General features: G+C 37.7%; 1 protein-coding gene and 1 pseudogene across 1 annotated transcript; both read left to right on the forward strand.

The window, feature by feature from the left end:
* Nucleotides 1-379: 379 nt before the first annotated feature.
* On the forward strand, nucleotides 380-16,094 carry ERLIN1 (ER lipid raft associated 1). The gene is made up of 5 exons (XM_081823658.1): nucleotides 380-441; nucleotides 2,326-2,417; nucleotides 10,433-10,522; nucleotides 11,563-11,642; nucleotides 13,792-16,094. Coding segments are annotated over exons 1-5 (486 nt in total). The 5' UTR covers nucleotides 380-439; the 3' UTR covers nucleotides 14,014-16,094.
* Nucleotides 16,095-21,772: 5,678 nt separating this feature from the next.
* On the forward strand, nucleotides 21,773-23,638 carry LOC102732302 (histone deacetylase 2 pseudogene; annotated as a pseudogene).
* Nucleotides 23,639-27,143: the final 3,505 nt, after the last annotated feature.

Here is a 27,143-nt window from a genome sequence, read left to right on the forward strand (position 1 = left end):
CAATTTTAAATCTTGGAATTTTGCCTTCCTTCTGTTTCTTTGGTTTGCAGGCTTGAAAAGGAAACAAAAGTATCCAACTGAAGAGCTTTGTAGAGGTCTTTTAAGGGAGAACCTTTTCCCTAAAGGAGTTTATTTCCATAGGGGATAGGGTGATTTTTTTTCCCCTAGGCAAGCATTTTTTAAGGAAACAAGAAGCAGCGTATATTTGATTCTTGGTGTGATGGCATGAAGAATAGATTTTCTAGTGGAATCTCCACACATGTTAGTAGGCAGCTATGTCATAGTTGTTTCATTAGTTTCATTTGAGGAGCTTTTCTGTAGAAGATTTAGTTTGAAGATTTATTTTTCAAATATATTTTGGCTTTTCACTTTTATTTTTCAGGCTGTGCGTGTTACAAAACCTAAAATCCCAGAAGCCATAAGAAGAAATTTTGAGTTAATGTGAGTAATATGCTTGGGATCCCAAAATTTTTATTTAGGGCTGTCTACATATTAATATACCAGTGTAGAGGAAACTTATATGTGAGATGTTACACTCTGGGGTGGGGTTTATATCTATTTTCCATACTTTAATTCTGATAATTTATCTCTTCTTGTGTTTTAATTCACTAGATTATTCTTATGTTTTCCTTTATATATGAACATTTCAGGAGCAGTGTTAGTGGCTAAGGATGCAATTTGCTGTAGAACTGTTGTTGGAAGGCTAAGGAGCTATAATTTGGACATGAATATCTTGAATTAAATATGAATAGAGGAGGGAGTACTAGCTGCTAAGTTTGAAGAGAGTGCCTATATTGTGTCACTGTGTTAGAATGGTAAGAATAGACACCTTACTCGTATGAAGTTTGGTTTTCCATTATATCTGAGTGACTCTAAAATTACACCTGGATCTTTATAATTTGCTTCTGGGAAGCTTTGCCTGAATTGACTCCTGGTAGTCTTCTCTTTTTTGGGTCCAGGGCTGACTGGGAATGAGAAGTTACTTGCTTGACATGAAATTAATTTCTTAGTGTTCTGAAGAACATGGGTTAGGGGACTACCTACTGAGGTTGAAATGGCAGTATTCTTGTATGACAGGTACTGAAAAGAAACAAAAGTCTTTAGGAAATTTGGCTAGTATTTTAAGTGGAAAAATATGAAATGCTGGAAAAATAACTTAGCAAAAGTCAGGAATACAACAGATTGTATAAGTATAGGGGGTCCAAGAAATAATAATACTTCTTCCTGGGGTGATTTACTGCTGAATCCTTACTGTTCCCGTCTCTATCTTCTGTTATGCAGAATTTTATTTTCCCTTTTCATTTGTAGAAGAGGAACTCCTCTTTTAAAACTACAGCATAGAGTGCCAGGCTGGATAGATCATGGATCTGATCCATTTGTATAAAAACATTTTTTGATTGAAGGCTCAAGATGTCTTAGGCTTTCAATATGATAGCTTCTAGTGATGGAAACATGAAGACTATATGTTCTCTGCCCTCAAATAACTCCTAGTATCCAGAATGCCATTTTGTGTCTTTACCAATTTTGGCAGGAAGAAAGGAGAGATCTTTGGGGGGAAATGTTTTGGGGGAACTGTTGGAGTTACTTTTCAGATAAATCTGGATCTTTCCTAATTTTGTAGACTATTGGAATCCCAAATTTAAAAGCCACCTTGAGGTCTAACCTCCCACCCACATAATAGTAATCTTTTTTTATACCTTTTCTGCCCTGTGGTTGCCCAGTAACCACTTGTACATGCTTAGTGATAGGCCAGCCATTTCCATTATTAGAAAGCTCAGATTCTTAGAAAATTTCTTCCTTACATTGAGCCCCAGTTCACCACCTAATAACTGCCACCTAATTATATCTCCCATACAACAAATAGGGTAACTGCACAAGAGTGTCTGCCTGAGGAGGGGCTGAAATCTAGCTCCATTCTTCTTACCAGGCTATGCACCTGAGGGATTGCATCTGCCCAGAGGGTGTTGCATTTTGCTAATTGGCCCAGAGGTGCTATATGGGCTAGCTGGAAGCCTAACAACAAAGGAAGCATTTATATACTCTAGGTACTTGCAGATCACAGGCCTTTCCATGATACAATTAGAGGAAAAGGTCAGACTGAAATTCAAGTGTATAAATTGATTCCTATATCTGGGTGACTTTGGGCAAATCATTTAACCTTTCAGCCTCAGATTCATTATAAGTAAAATGGGGTAACACCTCTCTAGGTACCTTAATGGATCAGACCTTAATGTGTTGCAAACGGTTCTTTGACCCACCATAGAGTTAGATTTACTGCCTGTGACTGCACATCATTTCTAATTTTTATAATATTTTGCTTCACAGGGAGGCTGAAAAGACAAAACTTCTTATAGCTGCACAGAAACAAAAGGTTGTGGAGAAAGAAGCTGAGACAGAGAGGAAAAAGGCTGTTATAGGTACTTGGATATCTTTCTGAAATGGATGTCTCTAAGTACATGTGTTATGAGTTTGTCCTGTTCTTTGTCAGTCTGACTCTGGATTGATGGGATCAAATAAGATTGTATCATACATGGTGGAGAATTCTAGAAACTCTTGTATATTCAGATGTCCTACAGCCTTTAAAACTAGATGGTGCCAGTACTCATTTAATGAAGTGCTTTGGCTCTCCACCATGTCTTTGGCCGCTACTGCTTTTTCAAGGACAAGAAAATGGATAGGGTTTTTGGGCAACTCTAGCCTCTGTGTAGTAGAGTTTTGTTCATACAGTTTAAGAATAGGGAAGTTTTTTGGCCAAAGCTCAGGATTATAGTATGCATCCTTGCTGTTGACATGCACCAAGTTTTATCTGGATGGATAGATGTCCTCTCCGACAGTAGGGTAGGATTGCTTACAGCTTATTTTGAATCACAGTGATTTCCCTAACATTCCAGGATACTGTATATTGGACTGCCCTCTTAGGCTCTCAATCATTTGTTCCTTGGGGTGCTGAAAATTTAAGAAGTGCTTCATTGACTATTTCAAATATGCAGGAATGCACAGAGAATAGTAAAATTAAGGCTTAATATTTGCCACATTCCTTCAGATCATATTTTCTTTTAAGAATAGATTTATCCATTTGAAGCCTCCTGTATACCCTTACCTGGTCCTATTTCTTGACCTCCTTTCTCTGAGTAGCTTCTATTTTAAAGTTTTTATGCAGATCTTTCTGTCCATACTTTTATACCATAACTGTAAATATGTAACAATAAACAATTCATAGAATTGTCTTAAACCATAAAAATGATACCAGACTCTTACCTTTTATTCCACAACTTGCCTTTATTTTACCAACATTGTTTGAGTTTTATTCATACTGATAATGTGTAGATTTAGTTAATTTTTAACTGCTGTGCATTCATTCTGTGAGTGAACCTCAGTTCATTCCGATAGATTACTGTTGAGGAGTTAGGTAGTTTCTAGTTTTTCCATATTATGAACAGTGCTGTGTATCCATGTCTCTTTGTACACACATTCAGAGTTTTCTGTGGTAGTGCTACTCAGCATGTAGTGTCAGTCAGTGCCCTGTATCACCAGCTTTTTGTTTCTGATCCATAATGAGGTGACTACAGAAATTGAGAATGAGTGCTTAGAAGTTTTTACAGTATTGCACAGTAATTTTATGTCTGTTGAGTCTAATAATAAAAAACTGGAGCCTGTTTTTGTTTCTAATATTTTTCCTAGTAATTTTTATTATAATTTATAAAATATTGCTTCTTAACAGACTGAAATACAAATAAGGGGAGAGGTTGCTTTCCCATAGGTAGTTTGAGAAGCATTGCTCTGGAATACGTATCTCAAAGTAGAATTGCTGGGTCATAGGGTACATACATCTTCAAATTTATAACATTCAGTATTGCCAAATTGCTCTGCAAAGTGATTCTACCATCTTACCTTCTCTTCAGTAGGGTCTGCGTTCCCATTCCTTTGTTGCCTTATTGAATTCCCATTTCTGCATATCCTCCTCAATTCTTAGAGTTATTAGACCTTTTAAAATTTATGTCAGTGTGATGGTGGACACATATCACATAATTTCAGTTTGTATTTCTCTGATTACTAGGAAAGTTCAGTATTGTTTATTGGTCATTCAGGTTTCTCTTTTTCTGTATGTGAATTGCCTGTTAATATACTGTTAGCCCATTGTTCAGTTACTTTTTTTGAGCTGATTTGTAGTTCTTTATATCTTCTGGATATTAATCCTTTCCCAGATTTATGCATTACAATATCTTCTCTCACTTTGTGGCCTGTCTTTGAACTTTATGATGTCTTTGACATTCATATATATTTAATTTTCATGTAATCATATTCATCAGTCTTTTCCATTCTGATTTGTGCTTTTTCTATCCCATTTAAGAGTTTTTTCCCAACCTCAAAGTAATAATTTTATTCTAAAAGTTTTACAGTTTTGCTTGTCATATTTAGATATTGAATCCATTTGGAATTTATTTTAGGGTTTAGTGTGACATTGGAATTTAGCTTATTTTTTCCAAGTAGCAAGCCAATTATTTTAGACTACTGAAAAGTTCATTATTTCCTCTGTTTATTTCTAATGCCACATCTTTCTTATAACAGGATACTGTATATAAATTGTTCTGTTGCTAGGGTCTCTGTTTTAATTTCTTGGTCTGTCCTTCTCTAGAATTACCTTGTTTCAATTACTGTCACTTTTTATGTTAAATCTTGCTATCTGGGAGAGCAAGTTTCTCCTTAATTATTCCTCTTAACGAATCCTAACTATTCCTAAAATTGTCTTGGACTATCCTAGGCTCTTCATCCCTCCATATAAATTTTAGAATCAGCTCAAGTTCTATAAAATGCTGTGGTGAGGTTTTGATTAGAATTACATTATCTGTACATGTCAATTTGGAGAGAATTACAATATTTGTGATACTGAAACTTATAAATCTGTTTATATTTCTGTTTATGAGAAATGCCTTTCAAAAAAGTGTTAAAATTTTCTTCTTAAAGTTCTGGCACTTTCTTTCTTAGAGTTCTATTCCTATATATTCCTCAAGTTTTTTGCTATTATAAATAGGTTATTTTTTTAAAGATTTTATTCATTTATTCGAGAGAGAGAGACAAAGTAAGAGAGTGCATGCACGAGCACGGGGGAAGGGGCAGAGAGGGAGGAAGAGGCACAAGCAGACTCTGCTGAGCACAGAGTCCCAAACAGGCGTCAACCCCATGACCCTGAGATCACAAGATCACGTCCTGAGCAGAAACCAAGAGTCAGACAGACGCTCAACTGATTGAGCTACCCAGCTGCACCAAATAGTCTCTTTTTTGAAGGCACATTTTCTGACTGGTTTTTGCTTTTGTAGAGGTGTGCTGTTAATTTTGTTTGTTTAGCAGTCTTGCTGAAAATGCTATTTCTGATAGTCTCCAATTTCCCATGTGTGAGCAGTCAAATTGTCTTCAGATCAGGACAGTTCTGATTTTTTCTTTGTAGTTCCACGTCTTTTTAGTCTTCTTACCTTACTGGTTTAGGCTCTGATTTACAGTGCAGTGTTGAAAAGAAAGATGGCGACAGGTATTCTTGTCTCGTTCCTAACTTTAAATAGTCCCAGTGATGTTTGCTGTACTTAATTTTTATTGGGTTAATGAAGTTTCTTTCTGTTTCTTGCTTGCTGGGAGTTTTTATCATGAATGGCTGTTAAAACTTTGAGAATTTTTTCTGTATCTGTTGAGATGACCATATAATTTTTCTTTTTGTTTTTTTTTTAAGATTTTATTTATTTATTTGAGAGAGAATGAGAGAGAGCACATGAGAGGGGGGAGGGTCAGCGGGAGAAGCAGACTCCCTGCCGAGCAGGGAGCCCGATGCGGGACTCGATCCCGGCACTCCAGGATCATGACCTGAGCCGAAGGCAGTCGCTTAACCAACTGAGCCACCCAGGCGCCCTAATTTTTCTTTTTGAAGCTGTTAATGTGGTGAATTATATTAATAGATTCTCTTACTGAATTATTTTGCCTTCTTGGGATGAACCCACTTGAACATGATGTAGGAGATTCACCTCAATACATTTCTTTTTATGTCTTGCTGATAATTTCTTTAAAATTTTTACTTTTATTTTATTTTTTTACTTTTATTTCATACATTTCAGCTTACAGTTTTTTTTATTGTACTGTTACTGTTAGTTTTTTCACAGTTATACTAGCCTCAAAATGAGTCGGAGAGCATTTCTTCTTTTTCTGTGTTCTGGAACATTTTGTATAAAATATGCTATTATCTCCTCTTTGTAGGTTTGGTGGAACTCACTTGTAAAAACCATCTTGGTCTAGTGGGGTTTGTGCTTTTTTTGTATGCTTGTTTGTTTTTTGTGGTAACATTTAGCCTGCTGATTTAATTTCTATACCAACTGTAGGTCAGTTTCAGGTATTTGTTTAAGTTTGGGCAGTTATATTTTTCTAGAAAATTGTCATCTGAAATGTCAGATTTGGGAGCATAAATTTGCAGAATTTTCTTCTGATTTTTAAAACTCTCTACCAAATATGCATGCCCCCTTTTCATTCCTAGTATTGTTTATTTGTGCCTTCTCTTTTCCTGGATCAGTTTTGCCAGAGGTCTGTTATACTTTCTTTTCACAAAACTGCATTTTGATTTCGTTGATTCTATTATCACTTACTTTTCAGTTATATTATTCACACTTACTATTCTCTCCTGCCTTTTTTGAGTTTTCTCATTGGTTCTTTTCTAACTTCTTGAGTTACTTAATTCTTTAGTTTTCAGTCTTTTCTGATGGAAACATGTAAGATTATAAATTTTCATCTAAGTTCTGCCTTAGGTACATCTCACAAGTTTCGAAATGTAGTTTATTGGTGTTCAGTTTTAGTTTTTAGAAAACATTCCCATTATGATTTCTCCTTTCACTTTTAGTTTTTAGAAAACATTCCCATTATGATTTCTCCTTTCACTTATCAAGTATTAAAAGTATTTTTTTCAGGGCGCCTGGGTGGCTCAGTTGGTTAAGCGACTGCCTTTGGCTCAGGTCATGATCCTGGAGTCCCTGGATCGAGTCCTGCATCAGGCTCCCTGCTTGGCCTGGAGTCTGCTTCTCCCTCTCCCGCTCCCCCCTCTTGTGCTCTCTCTCAAATAAATAAATAAATAAATAAATCTTTAAAAAAAAAAAAGTATTTTTTTCAGATTGAATGGTTTTTTAGGGGGCTACCACTTTATTGTTGATTTCTAATATTGCATGATAGTCAGAAAATATGATCTATTACGTGGATTCTTAAGTATTTGTTGAAATTTGCTTTGTGGCCTGTCAATACATGGTACTTTTTTGGTAAATGTTCTGTGTATGCTTGAAAAGACTGAATGTGTTTTCTTTATTTGTCGGATGCAGTTTTCTCTCTATATATATCCATTAGGTCAGGCTTATGAATTGTGTTGTTTACATCTTCTGTATTCTAATTTTTGCCTTCTTGAGCTATCAGCTACTGAGAGAGGTGTGTTAAAATTAAAATCTCCCACTATGACTGTGGATTTGTTGACTTGTAATTTTTTTTCTTTATATATTTTAGGGCTATATCATTAAGAGATTCAGGATTGTTATATCTCCCTGGAGAATTGCTCCTATTATGTAATAACCCTCTTTATTCCAGACACACTTTTTGGCTTAAGATCTGTTTTGTCTAATGATATTATAGCTATGCCAGATTTCTCTTGGTTAGTTATTTTCTTGATGTATCTTTTCCCATCCTTTTACTTTCAACTTTTCTATGTCATTATGTTTTAGGTGTGTCTCTTGTAAACAGCATATAGCTGGATTTTGTTATCTTATCCAATGTGAGAATCTGTCTTTTAACTGGTGAGTTTAGTCTCTTTATATTTATTGTGGTTACCGCTATATTTGGATTTGTTTGTATCATTTAATTTTGTGCTATTTACCATGCATTTTTTCCTCTGCTTCTTTTTTCTCTTTTCTGATTGGTATTGAATTGTTTGGATTTTCTTTATTCTTTTCTTCCTTTTACTTGATTAGAAGATTTATATTGTTTCTAGAATGTACAGTCATACCTATAAAATGTTAATAAGCATACCTGACTTGACAAAGTCTAAAGCTAATCATTCTTTCTATCCTCTTAAATAAAAACCTTAGAGGGCCTTAATTCTTATCACTGTCCCCCAGTTTTACATATTGTTGCCTCATATTCTGGTTTTATGTTCTTTTTATTCCCCGATTATTATCATCAATTCTTAGAGTAAACATCTATTTTGATTTATAAGGTGTTACTTAATTTTTTCCTCTCCATTGTTTTTGGCAATTCATTCTTTTTTTTCTGCTAGTTTGTTGTTGTTGTTTTGTTTTGTTTTGTTTTTTCAGTGAAGGCTAAGGAGTACATACTTAATCATTCTTCTTCGGTCTGAAATGGTTTTATTTCATTCTTGAATGGTAATCTAGCCTACAGTTCTAAGCCCAACGAAACTTACTTTTCTTTGTCCTGTGGCAGTATTATTTAATTTTTGTTTGGCTTCCTCTTCTTTTTGCTTTTATGATTTTTCTCTATGTTTTTGGGTGTTTCGATTTCACTGTGACGTGTCTAGGTAGAGAAAAGCGTACTTCTCATTGGGCTGATGGGTAGAGTTTTTTAGCCTCCCTGGAGTTGAAGCCCTCTAGTGGTCTCGATTTTATACGGGAGTCTCGGTTCTAACATCTCAAGGCCTCATCTCCTGGCCCTGCATGGGCAATAATACAAGTCCCTCTCCCTCACTTGTCTAATAATCACCACCAAGGCCACCACTGTACTGGCTCTCAGCTCTCCCTTTGCTTATGTCTCTTGAGGAGCTCTCCTCCTTTCTTACGATCTTAGCCATGCATTAAAAAAAAAAAAAAGTTATATTTTGTCTAGCACTCTAAGGTGTTGTTAGCTGAAGGGTTTTCTCAGCCTTCTCCATCATTTTTCTAGAACTGTAAGTCTACTCATGCTCTTTATTGGTTTATCCCTGTACGTCAGAGAGCAGTGTTAAATGGGATGACCGCAACAGTTTCTCTATGTTGAGACACCATTCTCTGGGTCCTAGCTGTAGGCTCCAGATGCCTTACCTGTTATTCAAGTTTTATCTTGAGTTGTTGCTTATAGGTAAGTTTCTAGTCCAGTTGAACATTGTAGTATATTTGGAGGGTGGTGTGATATAGGTTGATTTTATGCTAATGAGGAAATAGGAAAGTATGTGCCGGAGTTGTTGCTAAAGGATACTGGATCTTCTGGAAATAAGAAGCCACTTGGAAATTTTTTTTCTACTGTGCACTTCCCCCAAGGGTCAGAGATAAGATGTCTTAAAATACTAACCCTCTTTGGCTGAAAAGGAGAATTGAGGAAGTTCTTCAAGAATTGCAATGATTGAATTCAAAGTATAATTAGAGTCTTTCTTCCCTGGTCCTGGATCCTTTGGTTAGGCCACTGGTTTACTTGAGGGTGTTTGGTTTTTCCTGCTGCAGGTAACTTGTTCATCCCCAACACTTGTTTTTACAGTGCCAGAAGAATTAGCCAACTTTCTCTTTTATGTTCAACAGCAGTCAGAATTATACTTCTCTGATATTATTTTCATCTTGTTATTTCCCTGATGGTAACTTAACCATCAACCAAGTTGATCCTGAGTATATAAAATTCTTTAGCCTGTTACTGAAGATGGGAGTCATCTAGCCTTCTTTCTTTTCTTTTTTTTTTTTTTTTTAAGTTTTTATTTATTTATTTGAGAGAGAGAGAACGAGAGACAGAGAGCAGGAGAGGGAGGAGGGCCAGAGGGAGGAGAAGCAGACTCCCCGCCGAGCAGGGAGCCCGATGCGGGACTCGATCCCGGCACTCCAGGATCATGACCTGAGCCGAAGGCAGACGCTTAACCATCTGAGCCACCCAGGCGCCCCTAGCCTTCTTTCTATTCTAATTATTTGTGGTCTTCTCTTGTCACCTGCCTCCATAATCAACCTTTTCATTGTGACTTCATTCATTCTTCTTGTCTTTATGCTTTCTGCCATATCCTCCTATGTCATGTCCATTACTTTCTTTAGGATTACTTCCAGAAGGCCTTTCTTGGTTTAACTTACCTTCCCTGTTCTTTCTTTCTCCTGCCATTTTATAAGATTGTTCTGTGTTACTATGCATTTATGTTGCTCTATTTTTGTTCTGAGTACTTTCATGAAATATCATTTTTCCCATTAGCTTGTGGACCGTTGCTGTGTAATCCTATGAACGAATGGAACCTTTTGTATTTCCCTTTCCCACAAAACTAGCACTGTCAACAGAACAGTGAAATAGGAAATAAATTCCCTTTTTTCTGTTGAGTAGTTTACAGTCTGGGTGGATAAAACTTAATGAAACAACACATAAAAACCTAAATAATTAAATGTTAAGACAATGTGCTGCTAATTCTAAGTATTTCTGGAACTCGAGAAATATTTTTGAATGTGTCTTCTTTTGTGTATAATTATAGAAGCGGAGAAGATTGCACAGGTGGCAAAAATTCGGTTTCAGCAGAAGGTGATGGAGAAAGAAACTGAAAAGCGCATTTCTGAAATTGAAGGTACATCAGGGAGAAAAGAGGCTCTGACTATCCCAAACTGTCTGTCTGCTTCAGAGATCAGGCTCTTGATTGTGGTAGGCGGGAGGGCCATAGTCAGAATAATCTGGTCTGGAGGAGGTGGCTGCCCTCAGACCCTAGACAAATTTTTAAAAAATTGTCAATACATGTTCAGCTCTTGGTTTGGTTTGTGATTATAGGTATCTCATCCTTTCATTTTTTGTCCTAAAGTTGTGGCTTATTAGCTACCACTTTGTTCTCAGGCAGACAAAATATGAGAATTACTCACAACCAGTTGTAAAGAACGAATAAGATAAAAAAACCCCACCACTACCAGTTTCTTTTCTACCTGGCAACCAAAAAAATAAAAAAATTAGCTGGGGAAAAAAAGCCCCAATTTTCATAGAGGCTCTCAGACTTCTTGATTTCATATAGTGAGATGTTGATGTTCTAGGCTCACAGTCTTGAAGACCAGACATTCAACCTCTTGCTTGTATACTGCTGCTTCCTATCATTCTGCATTAACTGATTCTGGATCAAATTTGGAGGGGGTGGGGACAGTGCAATAAATAGAGCAGAGCTTTCATATCTAGACTTCATTATTTTACTTGAATCCAGAGCCTGGGTAGGGTGTGAGGCTTTTTGAGTGATGAGGGATAGAGGAAAGAAGGATCAGCATTAGGTGGAAAATGAGCTGAGAGTTCTTTGACGTTGACAAGAGTATTCCCCTTTGAGAAGAGTCTATCTGGGGACTGGGATTTGAAAACTGCTAATGTTGTTAAATGCCTTTAAGTGATTGAGAAGTGCCTGGCTGGCTCAGTCAGTGGAGCATGTGACTTGATCTCGAGGTTGTAAGTTCGAGCCCCATATTGGGTGTAGAGATTACTTAAAAAGAATAAAATCTTTAAAAAAATAAAGTGATTAAAATATTAGTGGAGAAAGAGACCCCTACTTAACATAAAATCTGAACTCTTAACGCAGCTGAGGAAATAGATTACAACTTTCCTTTGTTTTAAACACCCTGACTCTATTTTGTTTGCTAGATGCCGCATTCCTGGCCCGAGAGAAGGCAAAGGCAGATGCTGAGTTTTATGCTGCACACAAGTATGCCACCTCAAACAAGGTGACTGGCTCTCACCCACTCCTTATAATATAGTGTTTGGGATTTTGCTTTTCTTTGGGGCTGGAGTTGAGGCTGGGGCTCTAATATGATAGTGGTGATCTGTCCAGTGTCAAGGAAGGGTAGTTGACATCACACTCTCTGGAAATAGCCAATCACTTATCAAGATGTATTGCACACTCATTGGGAAGAGAACTTTGTATAGTTCCTTGTAAAAGTGGGGAGCTAGGACAAAGGCATGGAGATATATAAACACAAGTCAGATACCATAAATCAGGAAAGGTGAGGGTCTTCTCATGGAATGACAGGAGTAACAGGAGAAGAGTAAAGTCCATTTAGAGTTGCTTCCCAGGTAAGGTAAATTTTTTGTATAAATGCTAAGTTTATTTAGTGTTTCTCATCAGCAACTTTCTTGCCATTATGAGATGGGATACTTTTTCATTGTTGAAGACTGTCCCATGCATTATGGGCTATTTTGCATCCCTGACCCTTGCCTGCTAAGCATCAGTAGTGCTCCCCACAACACACATGTTTTCAAATGCCCCTGAGTACTGCTTGTTTACTGGATTTAAAAATATTCTAGTTGTGTGGAATTTTATGTGTGATAATTTGAGAAAGGAGGTTGGGTGATGCAGGTGAACAGTGTTTGTATAGGGACTCGGGTCAATCTAGGTTTAGAGAATGTAGGCCTACTTAGCAGGAATTAGGAAGAGGCAGCTAGAACCCCTGTGGTATTCTGAGAAGGGAAGGATATGACCAAGGTTTATAAAGTTATTAATTGTAGAGTAGATCACAACATTGAAAGAGTTGAGAAAGAGGTTGCCAGTGTTTGGTGCGATTTAAAGGATTAGAGTCAAGATTTAAGGTATAGACAGGTCTTAAATTCTTTCAGTTTCAAAAGGAACAACATACTGTGGGTTCAGAAGAAATAATAAGACATGATAGGTTTATATAATGAGAATTGTCAGTACTTTGAAATCCAATATAAATTTAGAAGTAAATCTAGCATATTGCAAGAGACACAGCTCTATAGAAACAGAATGGAATTTGGTCAAGATGGAGACAAGTTGAGAAACTTGTGTATAAAACTAGCAATCCAAATCTGTCATGGGAGAAGCTGGGTAGGCACAAGTATCAAGACTTTGTCATTGAGGTTAGCCTTATGCTGAAAGGGACAGCAGTTTTATGCCATTTTGAAAAATGCTATTCAGATCATGACCTATATTAGTAAGGCATTAGAAAGTAATTTGGTTATGCACTGTGACCAGATTTGATGGCAGTGTTTCAGCAGAGAGAGTGTAGACCCAGGGAGTAGAAGGTGTTGGGGGTGCTATGAAGGGCCTAGAGGACAGGCCGGGGACTTGAGATGAGGAAAGGATTACTAGGGAAGGTTCCAAGAGGCTTTGGGGGAAGTAAGTTCCAGGGAATATTAGAAATAAATTTTGATCAAGCCTAGAGAGATTTTGGTTGGATGTATCATGGCACCATGATTTAAATTAAAAAAAAAAACAAAAAAAAAATTTCAAAACTGTGACAGGGAGAAAGAACTGTTTGATTGTCAAACATGTGTCCATCACAGTCAGTTTACACATCCAGCTTCTAGGTAGAGGCATGAGGCCAGACCAGGTGATTTCTTGAGATCATTTTCCACTTTTAGAATGTGGTCAAGAGAAGCAGAATAACAGATGGTTGATGGTTATGAGCCCAACGCCTATGAAGCTCTGCCACTCTAATCTATTGACCTGTTTACCTCTTAAGAGAACCTGCAGAGATTCCAGGCTGATTCCAGGTTGAACTCAGCTAGATGAAATAAGAAAGTAGATATGACAGCATTTTATAGGCTCCAAGTCACTATAGAAATGTTAGTTGTTATCATTGTTCCCAAAAACCCACCTCCTCAATCCTTTTTTTATTAAAAAATGAACGCTTCTCCCTGCATTAAGACCTGAGCTTGTTTAAGGAACTTCAAGTCTAAAATACAGCTGTGAATGTAAGAGCCACACGTCAAAGTGAGAGAAGGTCATTGGCAATGACTCAGAGTTGAGTAATGATTCAGAAGAGCAGTAGGAAAAATGTGTGTAAGGAAAGAGAGAGATGACTGTTGGACCAAAGTGTCCTGATTCCTTTGCTCTTGTTTGCCCCCCCCACACAGCACAAATTGACCCCGGAATATCTGGAGCTCAAAAGGTACCAGGCCATTGCTTCTAACAGTAAGATCTACTTTGGCAGCAACATCCCTAGCATGTTCATGGACTCCTCTTGTGCTTCAAAATATTCAGATGTTAGGACTGGAAGAAAAAGCTCTCTCCTCTCTAAGGAGACTCTTGAACCCTCTGGAGAGAGCCCCATCCAAAACAAGGAGAGCACAGGTTGATGCAAGTGGTGGAAATGTATTCCCGTATCAGAATGTGGCCCAAGGGGTTAAGTGGGAACAATGGTTATATGACTCCTCAGATTCACAGAGAACCTGTGCTCCGTCTGTTCTGCCTCTCCTGTGGTAGCCCTGGTTTATCAGCCGATTGCAAGATAGAGCCAGTTGTCTGGCACCCAAATGTCTTTTCAGCCACAGTTTTATCAAGTATCCTCTGTGTCTTCCTTTCTGAACTGGTACTCATGAATGAGGGAAAGTCTGATGCTAAGATACTGCCTGCACTGGAATGTGAGACATTAAGTATATAACAAACTGTGTTTTTCTAAGCTGAGATCTATTGAATAATGTTTACATTGGTCCCCGGGGAAATGTGTGCTCAGCCATTCAAGACATAGGAGGTCAGAGAAGATGGCCAGGATGCGGTAAGTGTAAAGAAGACCGATTACGCCTGGGGCCCAGGCTCTCTCTTTGGGGTCCAGTCCCAGCGTTCATCCATGTGATTAGCATCTAGTCCACTGAAGTTCTCCAGGAAATGATCTTCCACTTGAGCAACCATTTACTTGATACTATTTGCACCTTTTTGTTTTCCTGTAGTCAAGTTGGTGGCCTGCTGGGATATGTACCTTGCCACCCAACCAGGGATTCCTAATCACTAGTTATTGCATTAGTAGGCTCAGAGATAGAGCTTGGCTTGAAGTTCTGGGTGAGATGAAACCTTTGCTTTGAACCAAAGCTCTGGGGCCCTGCATTCCCCTCCACTGGATGATGACTATCTGCGTCACTGCCCCAGGCCATTCATAACGAAGGTGCCTGGTTTTTAGCCACAGACAGTTCCTTATATGTCACCTCTCAGCTCTGGCTGGCCAAGAGCGGGGCAGGGCTTTAACCAGAATGAGGAGCAGCATATAATTTCCCAGCTGTTCACTGCACAGTATTATATCATAATTGCAGGAAGTTTTCATTTTTAAAACTGGATTTGGGGTACATTTATTTGCCCCAGTACCTCTGCCTGAAGGCCAAGTCCTAGGGCTGCCATGGTTACTAGCACACTGATTCTCCTCAATATTGTTCTTCTGGAGCCTACATAGTGTGGAACAGAGTAACAGCATCTTTGGTCATCTTTGTTTCTTTCTTTTTTTTTTAATCTGGCTCTGAGATGCTGAAATCAAAGTTGTTCTCCAGCTTTCACCTTCCCTAGGAAGTCAGGATTCCACTGACTTCCTGGGCAGCCAGGGGATTTAATCTCCCATGAGAGGATGACAGAGTGAGTTATGAGTTAGCCTGTGGCTATGGGACACCTATTTCATCTGGGTCTTTTTTCCCTTCGGATTAGCTTTCCTGAAACAGTGTGCCCCATAGTTAGGCCTGAGTGTGTGCAGCTTTTTAAGACACTTTTCATGTATACTATGGTCAAGCCAGACAGAGAAGTCATGGGACCACTTCCAGAAACCTTTCCGCTGTCAGTCCTGTCAGTCTCATGACAGCTTGCGGGTTGTGCCAAACACTTTCTATGGGGAAGGAATCCCAAATTTGAGTGGGTCTTTTCCCTGGGCCTTATACTAGAGAGGCATTTGTAATAATGGAGAAAATCCTTTTTTAATTTTTGCTTATTGTGTACACTCTCTTTATGAATGGATCTTGTGTTCCCTAGCCCTCCTTTAAAGAACCTTTGAACTATAAGAATAAACTATTCATCTGTCATATATTGTTGCTGCAGATAGATAATGATTGTTGTGGGAAATTTGGGTCATTGACCTTTGTGCTTTCATACCTAGAGATGTTTCCTATTCCCATGAGCTAAAAGCTGGTGCCCCAAAGTGATGGATGTGGGTTTTCTTACAAGCCCGCTGGTGGCAGAGTTGAGGAACAGGGAAGTGGTGTTGTGAAGTTGTATAGAAACTACTTCCACTTAAACTCTCCTTGGAGTGTGCTTCCCAGTGCTCGCTCAGGCTCTAAGTCTATCCCTCCTGCAGGGATGTTCCTTTTGGCAAATATACACTGTAATCTTGAAGTCTAAATTTATATGTGAATTGCTACCTTTTTTTAAAAAAAGAAACCAAATAAAATTATTTTACTATCAGTGATTTGTATTTTTTCCTTATGTCTCCATTATTTTCTGTTGTCTTAACATGTTCCTAAGGCTGTCTTGCCCATTTCAACTAGGTAACCAGTTTATTTTACTAGTTTAACTCAACTGTAGAGGCTTATCTTACGCTCTTCTCAGAATACTGCTTCCCAGGTATAAGAATTTTGAAAGCAGGGTTAACACTTTCTGACTCACAGAATTTAACAGGGTATGTTCTGATTCTTGGTGGGATGTGGTCAGCAGCAGAGGAGGAAAGAGGGAGGCTGGAGCATTGTGCCCTTCAGAGGCTGTCTAAGAAGGGAGGAGGTGGGGCGGTTTTACTGAGGCAGAGGGAAGGGACAAATTGTACAAATTATAACTGGCAGTGGTATGATGTAACTAACTTTTCTAATTCAGATGTTAGTCCAAGAGCCAGGGCTGGACCTGCTCTCCTCAGCTCTCAACCTTTCTTTCCTGGGGAACAATTTCACAGTGATGTTGGACAGCAGGGCTTGGTAATTGGGAGTTTTGGGGAAAGCAGCCCTTTACTGGGTTCCTATGGGCTCCAACCCCATAGTATTCTATGTCTGCTGCTGCAGACCAAGGAAATTTAACTAATTCAAACCAATTATCCTGTAGGTCTGGGTGGGTATTAAAATGAAGTGATTTAGAACTAAGTCATTTCTGCCTCTTGCTGTGAAAAAGGAATTTTGTGAATTAGAAGTTGTGATCTCTGGTTGCTTTGTGATTAAGCCCCAGATGTGTGCATAGAAGGCTCTTTGTGATCTGGCCCCCACTGACCTCTACAGCCTGGGTCCTTGAATGTACCTTCTCTGTGTCCCTTAACATATATTGTTCCATTGAGCTGGCTAATTTTTTTCCCCTTATAACTTCATCTTTCCTTTGCTAACTCCTGATGAGTCTTCACTTCTTCAAACAGGTCACCCTAAACTGTTGGCTCAGGTGAGCACTCCACATTTCTGCCTTGGAACATTTCACACACCTCACTTTACCTATTTAATGTCTTTCCTCACAAATGTTCAGCTCTCCAGGGGTAGGGACTGTGATTCTGCTCTTTCTTGGGCTGGTATCTATTGCTCATGCCTGGCCCATATGAGTTTTTGGTCAGTTTTGTTGCATGAAAGAACAAAAGGATGAATGTGAAATGCAGGAAAGTGAGTAGTGGGGAAAAAAGGACATAGAAGTTAGGGTAGAGTGTCTGTGTGAGGACTTAATGTGTAACCATGGGAAGTTACCTAACATCTCTGAACTTGTTTACACATCCTCACGGGGCTCTTCAGTGGGTTCAGCAACATATTTTTATGCACTTAGTATAATGATTTCTGCCTGGTGATTGTTGGGGTGCATTTCTGCCTCCCTAGAGTGGGGGAGGCTGATCTAGGGTTCCAAGGCCCCTTCCCACTCTCAGAATGTGTAAAGGGGGCAGTGATTTCCAGTAATGAGAATCTCATGAAATCTTATTTTTCATTATGGATTTTAAAAAGGAGGAAGAGATAGAAAATGTGTCTGCAGCTATAAGGTAATCAAGTGTCAGTCAACCTTTAACCCAAATTATCTTCCAGGACCTCACATACCATGACATTTGAGATATTGCTGCTTCTAACAGTTAATATTTGTAGAGCGCTTTGCATTTACCAAAACATTGACATGTGCACTGAGGATGTAGTCAGTTTTTTGTAGTGATTAAGGGGTTGGGTTTTACATTTAAACAGTTATAAAGAATAGAAGAGGAAGAAAAGGTGCCAAACCTGACCAAAACACTACAAAACAAATAGCTACCAATCTTAAAAATATCAGTGCAAAAGTCTACTAACACATGGCCTAGCATCACATTAAAAATACTACACCACCACCAAGTGAAGATAATCAGGAACACAGGAATGGTCTAACACTAGGAAATCTAGTAAAATTAACCATGTGGGGTGCCTGGGTGGCTCAGTCAGTTAAGCGTCTGTCTCTTCATTTCAGCTCAGGTCATGATCTCAGCGTCATGAGATAGAGCCTGCTGTCGGGCACTGCACTGGGTATGGAGCCTGCTTAAGATTCTCTGTCTCCCTCTCCTGCTGCCTCTCCCCGCCCCTGCTTGCACATGCTTGAGCTCACTCTCTCTCTAAAAAATAAAAATAAAAAAAAAATTCACTGTGTAAATAGAATTTAGGGAGCAATCACATGATGTCTCGTTTGTATAGAAAATGGTTTTGATAATTAACATCCATTTTTAGTTTGTTAAACCCTTAATAAAATGGGAATGGATGACTAGCTCCTTAGAGAAAACATTTCTCAAATCAGGCTAATTGATAAAAGACTAAAAGGATCCCCATTAATACCAGGAATAAAGTCTATCTACCATTACTAGAATTAGAAAAGGGAATGAGATAAGAAAAAATTTTAAAGAAGGCAAATTTGTAGATGAAACAATTGTACCTGTAAAGTACAAGAAAATTTCCTGAACGAGATTGCAAAAATAGAATTATTCACTGGTTAGGTACAAATTTATTAAAGATTTTATTTATTTACTTTAGAGACAGCGTGAGCGCGGAGAGGGGCAGAGAAGGAGAGAATCTCAAGCAGACTCCAAGCAGAGCAAGGAGCCCAACATGGGGCTCGATCTCACGACCCTGAGGTCATGACCTGAGCTGAAATCGAGTCAGATGCTTAAACAACACCCAGGTGCCCCACAAATTTATTATTTTAAAACAATCAATTGCTACCCTATATAAAATAAAAAATATAATGAAGACAAGTTTTTGATAATAAAAACCAGGATAAAATACTTGGGAATAAACAAGAAATTTCAAGATCTATAGAAAAAACTTCAAGCTGTTAGAGGATGTAAGGTTTTTAATAAATTAACTTTTTCTATTTGAAGGAAGAGAGAGCAGTTATCCCAAAATCAATCTATACGTTTATGAAATCTCAAAAATATCAACCAGGTATTTTTTGGAACTAAACTAACATCCCAAATTTGATAGGGAAAATTTTAAAAGAATAGTCACAATAGCCCTACCTAATGTTAAAATATAAAGTCACAGTTATTGGAGCACCTGGGTGGCTCAGTTGGTTAAGTGTCCGACTCATGCGCATTGAGGATGTAGTAAGTTTTTTGTAGTGATTTCTGCTCAGGTCGTGATCTCAGGGTCGTGGAATCAAGCCCCACATCCATCTTCATGCTCAGTGCGGAGTCTGCTTGTCCCTCTCCCTCTGCTCCCCCCCCCCGCTCACTCTGTCTCTCAAATAAAATCTTAAAATCACAGTTATTGAAGCTGAGTACTATAGCTTTAATAGATCAATTAAAGTATAAAAATAAAATGAACTTTATATGGAAACTTAGTACATGATAAAGGTGCGTTTTTCCTTGTAACCCAGAGGGAAAATATGGATTATTTGATAGAGTTCGGAAAACTCTGGGGGAGTTGGAAAAATATATATCCCTAGCTCACATCTTACACGAAAATTTATTCGTGGTGGCTCAAATATATGCACAGAGAATGTTAAACTGTAAAGTGTAAAATACCTCTATGGAAGGCAATGTGGCAGTATTCATCAAAATTCAAAACATAATTTAAAAAGCACTTTCACTACTAGGAATTTATCCTTCATGAATACCTCCCCCAAAGTAAGAATATGCATCATAGCAGTATTTTTGATATTTAAAGACTGGAAGATCCCTGAATGTTCATTTCCAAAGAATTTTTAAAATTCCCTTATTTCAATAAAGTGGAATACGAAGCAAGTGACAGAAAACCATAGGATACTGCTGTTTGTGTGAAAATAGTGGGGGATGTATATATGTGTCTTTTTTTTTTAAATCTGTAAGCTATCTCCCAAAGGATATATCATAAGTGGGTAACAGTGATTACATCAAGAAGGAAACCAAAAGAGTATAGGAAAAGAAGAGATTCATTTTCACTTTCCACATTTTTGTACATTTTTTTATATTTTATACCATGTGCATGTATTATCTACTCCAGTTATTGTAAAATAATGTTTAAGGAAATGCAAAATAAAGTAAAAATGAAAAAGGAAGCTTTCACTTAAATAGTAGGGATGCTTTATAATCAGAACCTGGTTCGGGTTTATGCCACTTGCTAAAAGTCTAACTTCAAATTATTTCTTCTTTCTGAATGTCAGTTTCCTTGTTTATACCATATGAACAAAGAGAGAGCCTACTGGATGTGGTTGAAGTGAAGATTAAATGAGATTTCTAAAAAACTAAGTGCAGTATCAGGTAAATGTGAAGGCCCCAATATAAATTGTGGTTATCGTTATTATTTTATCATTTAATCCTCACGATCTTTTGGGAAAAAAAGAAGAAAGCCTGTTTTGGTTACCCCCACCCCATTTTATAAGTGAGGGAAGTAGGGTTTGATTCAGCAATTTTGTATCTCATTTTCTCATTCACATCTGGATTCAGAAAGAAAAAAATTGTGAGATGTAAGCTCCCGATTTGAGGCAGCAATTCCAGTAAAGTTCATTGTCTAGACAATATAGGTTGCAAACCCTAGTTTTTCAACAATTGATTATTGCACATTGACCATAATATTGTTCTTCCCACTGACAACCATCTTATTATTCAGTAAAAGGTAATGTATGAGAGTGTGTGTAAAATAGCCATAACTAGACAACCACTCATGAGGCTAGTTTAAGAGTGCTCAGTCCTATTCAATCCACTATAATTAAGAGTGTTAGGTTTTTGTTTTTTTTTTTTTAAAGAACCAAGGGTAAGTGTGATAAAGTAACATTCTACTCTCCATTTCTTGGTTCCAGGGCACTACTCTATTGCATTACTGTCTGTTTTTTTCAATTGCAAGGAGTTTCCCAATCTAGAGAAGTTTGATCCAGGACACTTTTTGGATAAAAATAGCAGCTTCAGGTAAACAGAATGCTTTGTGCCTTTTTTCAATGGTAAATACAAATAAATCCACCGAAGTCATACACGTGCACATTCTGGACAATTTTTAGCTTCACTGAATTTATGGCGTAACTAAATTATCCACTGGTGATAGCAAAGTCAATCAAATCAAATTGTTAGAACTCTCCAAATCTGAATGAAACGATTAAATCTGTACACCAGTAAGATCAGGTAAGTCATCCAGGAACTATTTTGTTTGGTAATTGAGTACAATGCAGGTTTTTAAAGAAACCAAAGAAAGTCAATCCAAATCAGATATCATGTATTACCAGATGACAAAAGAATTTGCTTTTGCAAACTTTTGTTGATCTCCCCTTTGTAATACTTTTCCAAAACAAAAGGTACAAGTTCCTTTCTTTTTTGTAAACTATTAACCATTATTAATTTTCTAATTCTTAGAACCAGGGGCCATCAAAAAGACCTTGGCCATTTTATCTTCTTTCTTCCTCTCTGAAATTCAGAACTCCATATACCCTTGCCTCTGTGCAGGAGATGGTTGGCTCCCAGTTACTATTTTCCATAAGTTCATAAAAATAACAGGATTGGTCAGCACACATTTTTTCCCCCTTATTATCTTACCCAATCATTTGATTAGTATTTTCAAAAATAACAGTTGATATGTTTTGCTTCTAATTACAATGATAGTAGGTGTTCAACATAAAAAGTGGAAAATGCAGAAAAGCAAAAAGCAAAAAAATGAAAATGTTACCCTACAGAGATAATCACTGTCAATATTTTACTGTATACACTAGGTGCTCTTGAGCCCTCCCATCACCCTTTTCTCTCCATCTGCCAGCCTGCCCTTCTCTATGGCACTGCCACCCCCAAGTTGGATTGAGGCCCAGCAGCAGGAGCAGAAGGAGCCAGAGCTGGGAGCTGGCTGTGGTCTGGGAGTCCATGGCCTAGTGTTAGGGAGGTGGCAAGAAGAAAGTCAGCTACTACTATGATGGTGATACTGGAAATTATTATGGACGGGGTCAGCCCATGAAACCTCAGAATCCTCATGTCCTGTAACTTGCTGCTAAATTATGGCTTATATAGAAAAATGGAAATATACAGTCCCATAAGACCACTGCTGAAGAAATGACAAAATACTACAGTGATGAATACATCAAATGTTTACATTCAGTAAGACCAGATAACATGTCTGAGTATAGTAAGCAGATGCAGAAATTTAGTGTTGGAGATGATTGTCCAGAGTCTGATGGACTGAGTTCTATAAGCTCTCAACTGGTGCTTGGGGCTGTGAGGTTAAACCAACAACAAACCAACATGGCTGTTAACTGGGCTGGAGGATTACATCATACTAAGAAATCAGAAGAATAGGATTCTGTTGTGTTAATGATACTGTACTTGCCATCCTTGAATTACTGAAGTATCCTCAGAGAGTCTTACATATTATTATTGATATTCATCATGGTGATGGTACTCAAGAAGCTTTTAAGCAGCAGATCATTTAATGACTACTATTCCATAAATATGGGGAATACTTACCTGGAACAGGAGACTCTAGGGATATTGGTACAGAAAAAGGCAAATACTCTGCTTTCAACTTTCCAGTGAGAGATGGTATAGATGATGAGTCATGGGAAGTTATGTAAGCCTATTATCCTAAAAGTGATAGAGATGTATCAACTTAGGGCTGGGGTGTCATAGTGTGGTGCAGACTCACTGGTGATAGACTTGGTTGCTTCAAGCTGACAGTCAAAGGTCATGCTAAATGTGTAGAAGTGGTAAAAACTTTCCATATGCCATTACTGATGCTTGGGGGAGGTGGGTAGACAATATGTAATGTTGCTCGATATTGGACATGTAATACTGCAGTTGCCCTCAATTGTGAGGTGTTCCCAGTGAATGGCCATATAATGATTACTTTTAGTATTTTGGACCAGACTACAAACTGCATATTAGCCCTTCAAACATGACAAACCAGAACACTATGGAATATATGGAAAAGATAAAACAGCATTTTTTTGAATATTTACACATGCTACCTCATGCACCTGGCATCCAGATGCAAACTACTCCAGAAGATGCTGTTCATGAAGACAGTGGAGATAATGATGGAGAAGATTCAGACAAGAGAATTTCTGTTTGAATACCAGATAAACAGATAGCTTGTGATAAGGGCTTATCAGATTCTGAGGATGAAGGAAAAGGAGGTCATAGAAATATGGCTATCATAGGAAAGTGCAAAGAAAACTAGAACTGAAGAAGACAGGAAGGAAACTGAGGACAAAAAAAGTAGATGTTAAGGAAGAAGATAAATCCAAGGACAAGCGTGGTGAAAAAACAGATACCAAAAGAGCCAAATCAGAACAGCTCAGCAACCTTTGAATTTGACAGTCTCCCAATTTCAGAAACCATAAAAAGGAGAGAAAATATTGGGAAGAAAGTTTTTTCCTTTTGAAGACTCCTGGCTTCATCTTATACTAGTTTGGCATGGACTGTGTTTATTTTCAAAATGGATTGTTTTTGTTTTTGTTTTTCTTGGCAAGTTTTATTGTGACTTTTCTAATTATAAAGCAAAATTTCTTTTCTCCATCATGCTTTATGTAATAGTATTTAAAATTGATGTTACTGTGTCAAAAAATGATCTACTAAAGAAGTAAGTGGACTTTCTGAACTGATTTTTCCATGTTTTATAATTCTCTTTATTAAAAAAAAATTGTAGTTGGAGAAAAAACAAACTACAAAACTACAGTAATTAACACTGCATGACACTGGTGTATAGATAGACATATAGGTTGAAGATCCAGAAATAAAACCTCACACTTATGGTCAATTGATTTTCAACAAGGGTATCAAGACAACTTAATAGGGAAAGAATAGTCTTTTCCACAAATGGGGCTGGGACAACTGGATATTCACATGCAAAAGAATGAAGTTGGACCTCTTCCTTAAACCATACACAAAAATTAACTCCAAGTGGCTCATAGACCTAAATGTGAGAGTTAAAACTATAAAACTCTTAGAAGAAAAAATAGGAGTAAATCTTCATGACCTTGAGTTAGGCAGTAGGATCTTGAAATGACACCAAAAACACAAGTAACAACAACAACAACAAAAACATAAATTAGATTTCATCAAAATTTTAAACTTTTGTGCTTCAAAGGACAATATCAAAAAAGTGAAGAGACAACCCTCAGAATGGGAAAAGATATTTGCAAACCATATACAATATGGGATTTGTACCAGAATATATAAAGAACTCTGGTAACTCAGTAATTAAAGACAACCAATTTAAAAATGGGCAAAGGGCTTGAATAGACATTTCTCCAAAGATGATATACAAATATCCAATAAACAAATGAAAAGATTCTCAAGATCGTTAGTTACCAGAGAAATGCAAATCAAAGCCACAATGAGATACCACTTCACACCCACTTGGATGGCTAAAATAAAGATACGAACAGGTACTTACAAAAATAGGGAGAAGTTAGAATCTTCATAAATTTCTGCTAGGAATGTAAAATGGTACAGCCACTTTGGAAAACTGTTTGGCAGTTCCTCAAAGTGCTAAGTGTAGAATTACCATATGACTAACAATTTCACTCCAAGGTGTATACCCGGGACAAATAAAACACGTCCACACAAGAACTTGTACAAGAGTATTCATAATAGCGTTATTCATAATAACCAAAAAGTGGAAACAACCCAAATGTTTATTATCTATTGGTGAATGGATAAACAAAATGTAAAAGAGCCATACAATGGAATATTATCTGGCCATTAAAAGGGAAAGAAGTACAGATACACGCTACAATGTGGATGAACCTCAAAAACATTATGCTAAATGAAAGAAGCCAGACACAAAAGATCACATATTGTATGATTCCATTTATGTAAAATGTCCATAACAGGCAAATCTATAGAGACAGAAAGTGGATTCATGGTTGCTTAGGGCTGGAAAGTGATGGCAAATGAGCATAGTGTTTTCTCCGGGGCGGCGGGGTGGGGGGGGCGGTTGGAGGGGAACAGAGTGATGATAATATTCTAAAATTAGATTGCAGTGATGACTGTACGACTCGTTTTCTAAAAACCACTGAACTGTACACTTAAATGGGTGAATTTTATAGTATGTGAATTATATCTTAATAAAACTTCTTTAAAAAAAGAATATATATACAAGCGCAAAATAATAATTAGCACAAATTGTCCTGATAAAATAGAAGCATGATGTCTAGTAAGTACTTCATGGCTTTCATAGGTAATTTTCTAAACCCTGCCTCAGGGCATGCAGTGTCAAGACTCAGGTTCAAGACAATATCCCAGCAGAAGGCATGCTGGAATATCAGAAGTACAGAATTGGAACAGGCCAATAAGGAGAAGGGAAAAATCCCAGTACCGGGCACAACCAGAACTGAAACGAATTGGGCCACTTTTGGGGAGTCAGTCTAATCTAGAGTTTCCAAGGGGGGTTGGTGAACTCTGGCTGGACTGAAGTGATGTTGATATAAGAGAAAAATATGATACCAGGCATAGGTCCTGTCAGGTAAACAGTAGGTAATTCTACAAATTTGCAATCACAGTGAGAAAGATTTAGGGCAAAATACCTTTGGTCTCAGTGATGTCAAAGTTTAAGTCTCCAGACCTTTACATAATTGGTACCAACGTTGTATTCAGAGTAGGCAGTTCTAGTTCTGATTTTTTTCATGAAGCTGGACTCAACATCGTATTTATGGTTGTTTGGGATGAAATAACCCTCATGGATTTCCATTCTCAGGGCTCCTATAAGCCAAACTCAAGAAGCTTGCTCAGGCCTCTTTCCTATCTACCTTCTCTGTTAGTTTCTAACATGGAAGGGATAGGTTTGATCTTCAATGATGATCCAATTACTCAAACTGAAAAAAATTTTCTTCCAGTCTTAGATAACGATTATTTTTATCTTTAGGGTTAGTGCTTGCTTCAGGAGGGACCATACAATAAAACAAAGCTAACAGATTTTGAAATCTGGTCGTTTGTGACATATTCTAGCCATGTGACTTTGGGCAGGACCAGACTTTCTCAATCTTCACCAAAAAGTAGAATTAATAACGCCTACCTTCCAAGATTAGGAGGTTGAGGATGAGTGAAATGTATGTATTTTCTCTGACAATTAGAAGGAGCTCATAAGTGATGGTTTTTACTCTCAGGTCACTGAAAAATCTCCCATAGTCAATGCAAATTTAAGTTTTTAGACATTCTTTGTAAGCCACTCATTGTTTTTTCCCACTCTGTTTCCTGGATTAATGTATGAAATTCCAGGCTTAGGCACTATTCAATCAATTAATATTTGTTATTATATTTCTCTGGTATAATAGTGACATTGGATTTCTCTTATACTTCTTATTATAATATTATGTTTCTCTGAATTTAAATACATTCCAGTTTCAGAGACATTAAAATGTGAAATAAGAGCACCTTATAATCAATAAAATATAGTTGCCCCCTACTACATTTGGACCCATGGTCCGTTACTGGCCCAGTTAGCAGGCTGCTCAAAGTTTGACATACATTAGTCCCTTCATCCCAGTTGACCAGATCACTCAGAGTCAGGCTCCTCTTTTTCAGTTAACCTTCTGTCTAATACCCTGATACCTAATATGATGTCATATCAGTAAACACACATTACATTAGTTTTTTTCAAACTCAGAAAGAACCACTCTACTCCAACAAGGAGGATTACACAGGTACAGGCTGTTGACAAATTGGGCAATACTGGTACACAGAACGGATTCAGAGTCCTTGCTATGCCTGCTTTCCACTGGCTGGAGGGCAGTCTGAGTCAACATGTCACTGAACCAATGATTGCCCTATTGGGAGTAGGGTTAGTGGGGGCATATGGAAGAGCCTGGGTTTCTGGAATTCCACTTAGTCATTTCCTGCCCTGTTCTAAAGTCAACAAAATGTAAATGCAGGGGAGATAGTTCATTATTAGTTATTGCTTTTCAACATTTGTTTAATTCTGTTATATAATTCAAGTATAGGCGTGGGACTGGGAATCCAGAAATGAGATATTGTCCATGGACTTAAGGGAAAACAAACAAATAAGCCAACAATTATGGCATCATGCTATGTTTGTAGAGAAGTATGCACAGAGTTTTATGGAAACACAAAGGAAGGACACTGAAATCAGACCAGGGGTACGTGAAA

The sequence above is a fragment of the Leptonychotes weddellii genome, chromosome 6 (assembly GCF_054177405.1).
Source record: "Leptonychotes weddellii isolate Sample4059 chromosome 6, ASM5417740v2, whole genome shotgun sequence".
In the NCBI taxonomy this organism is placed as follows: Eukaryota; Metazoa; Chordata; class Mammalia; order Carnivora; family Phocidae; genus Leptonychotes; species Leptonychotes weddellii.

What these genes read in the sequence shown, in the direction of transcription:
- ERLIN1 (XM_081823658.1), top strand. An exon ending in GCGCATTTCTGAAATTGAAG is followed by an intron (nt 10,523 to 11,562) that starts GTACATCAGGGA and finishes TTTGTTTGCTAG; the next exon opens with ATGCCGCATTCCTGGCCCGA. An exon ending in AGTATGCCACCTCAAACAAG is followed by an intron (nt 11,643 to 13,791) that starts GTGACTGGCTCT and finishes CCCCCCACACAG; the next exon opens with CACAAATTGACCCCGGAATA.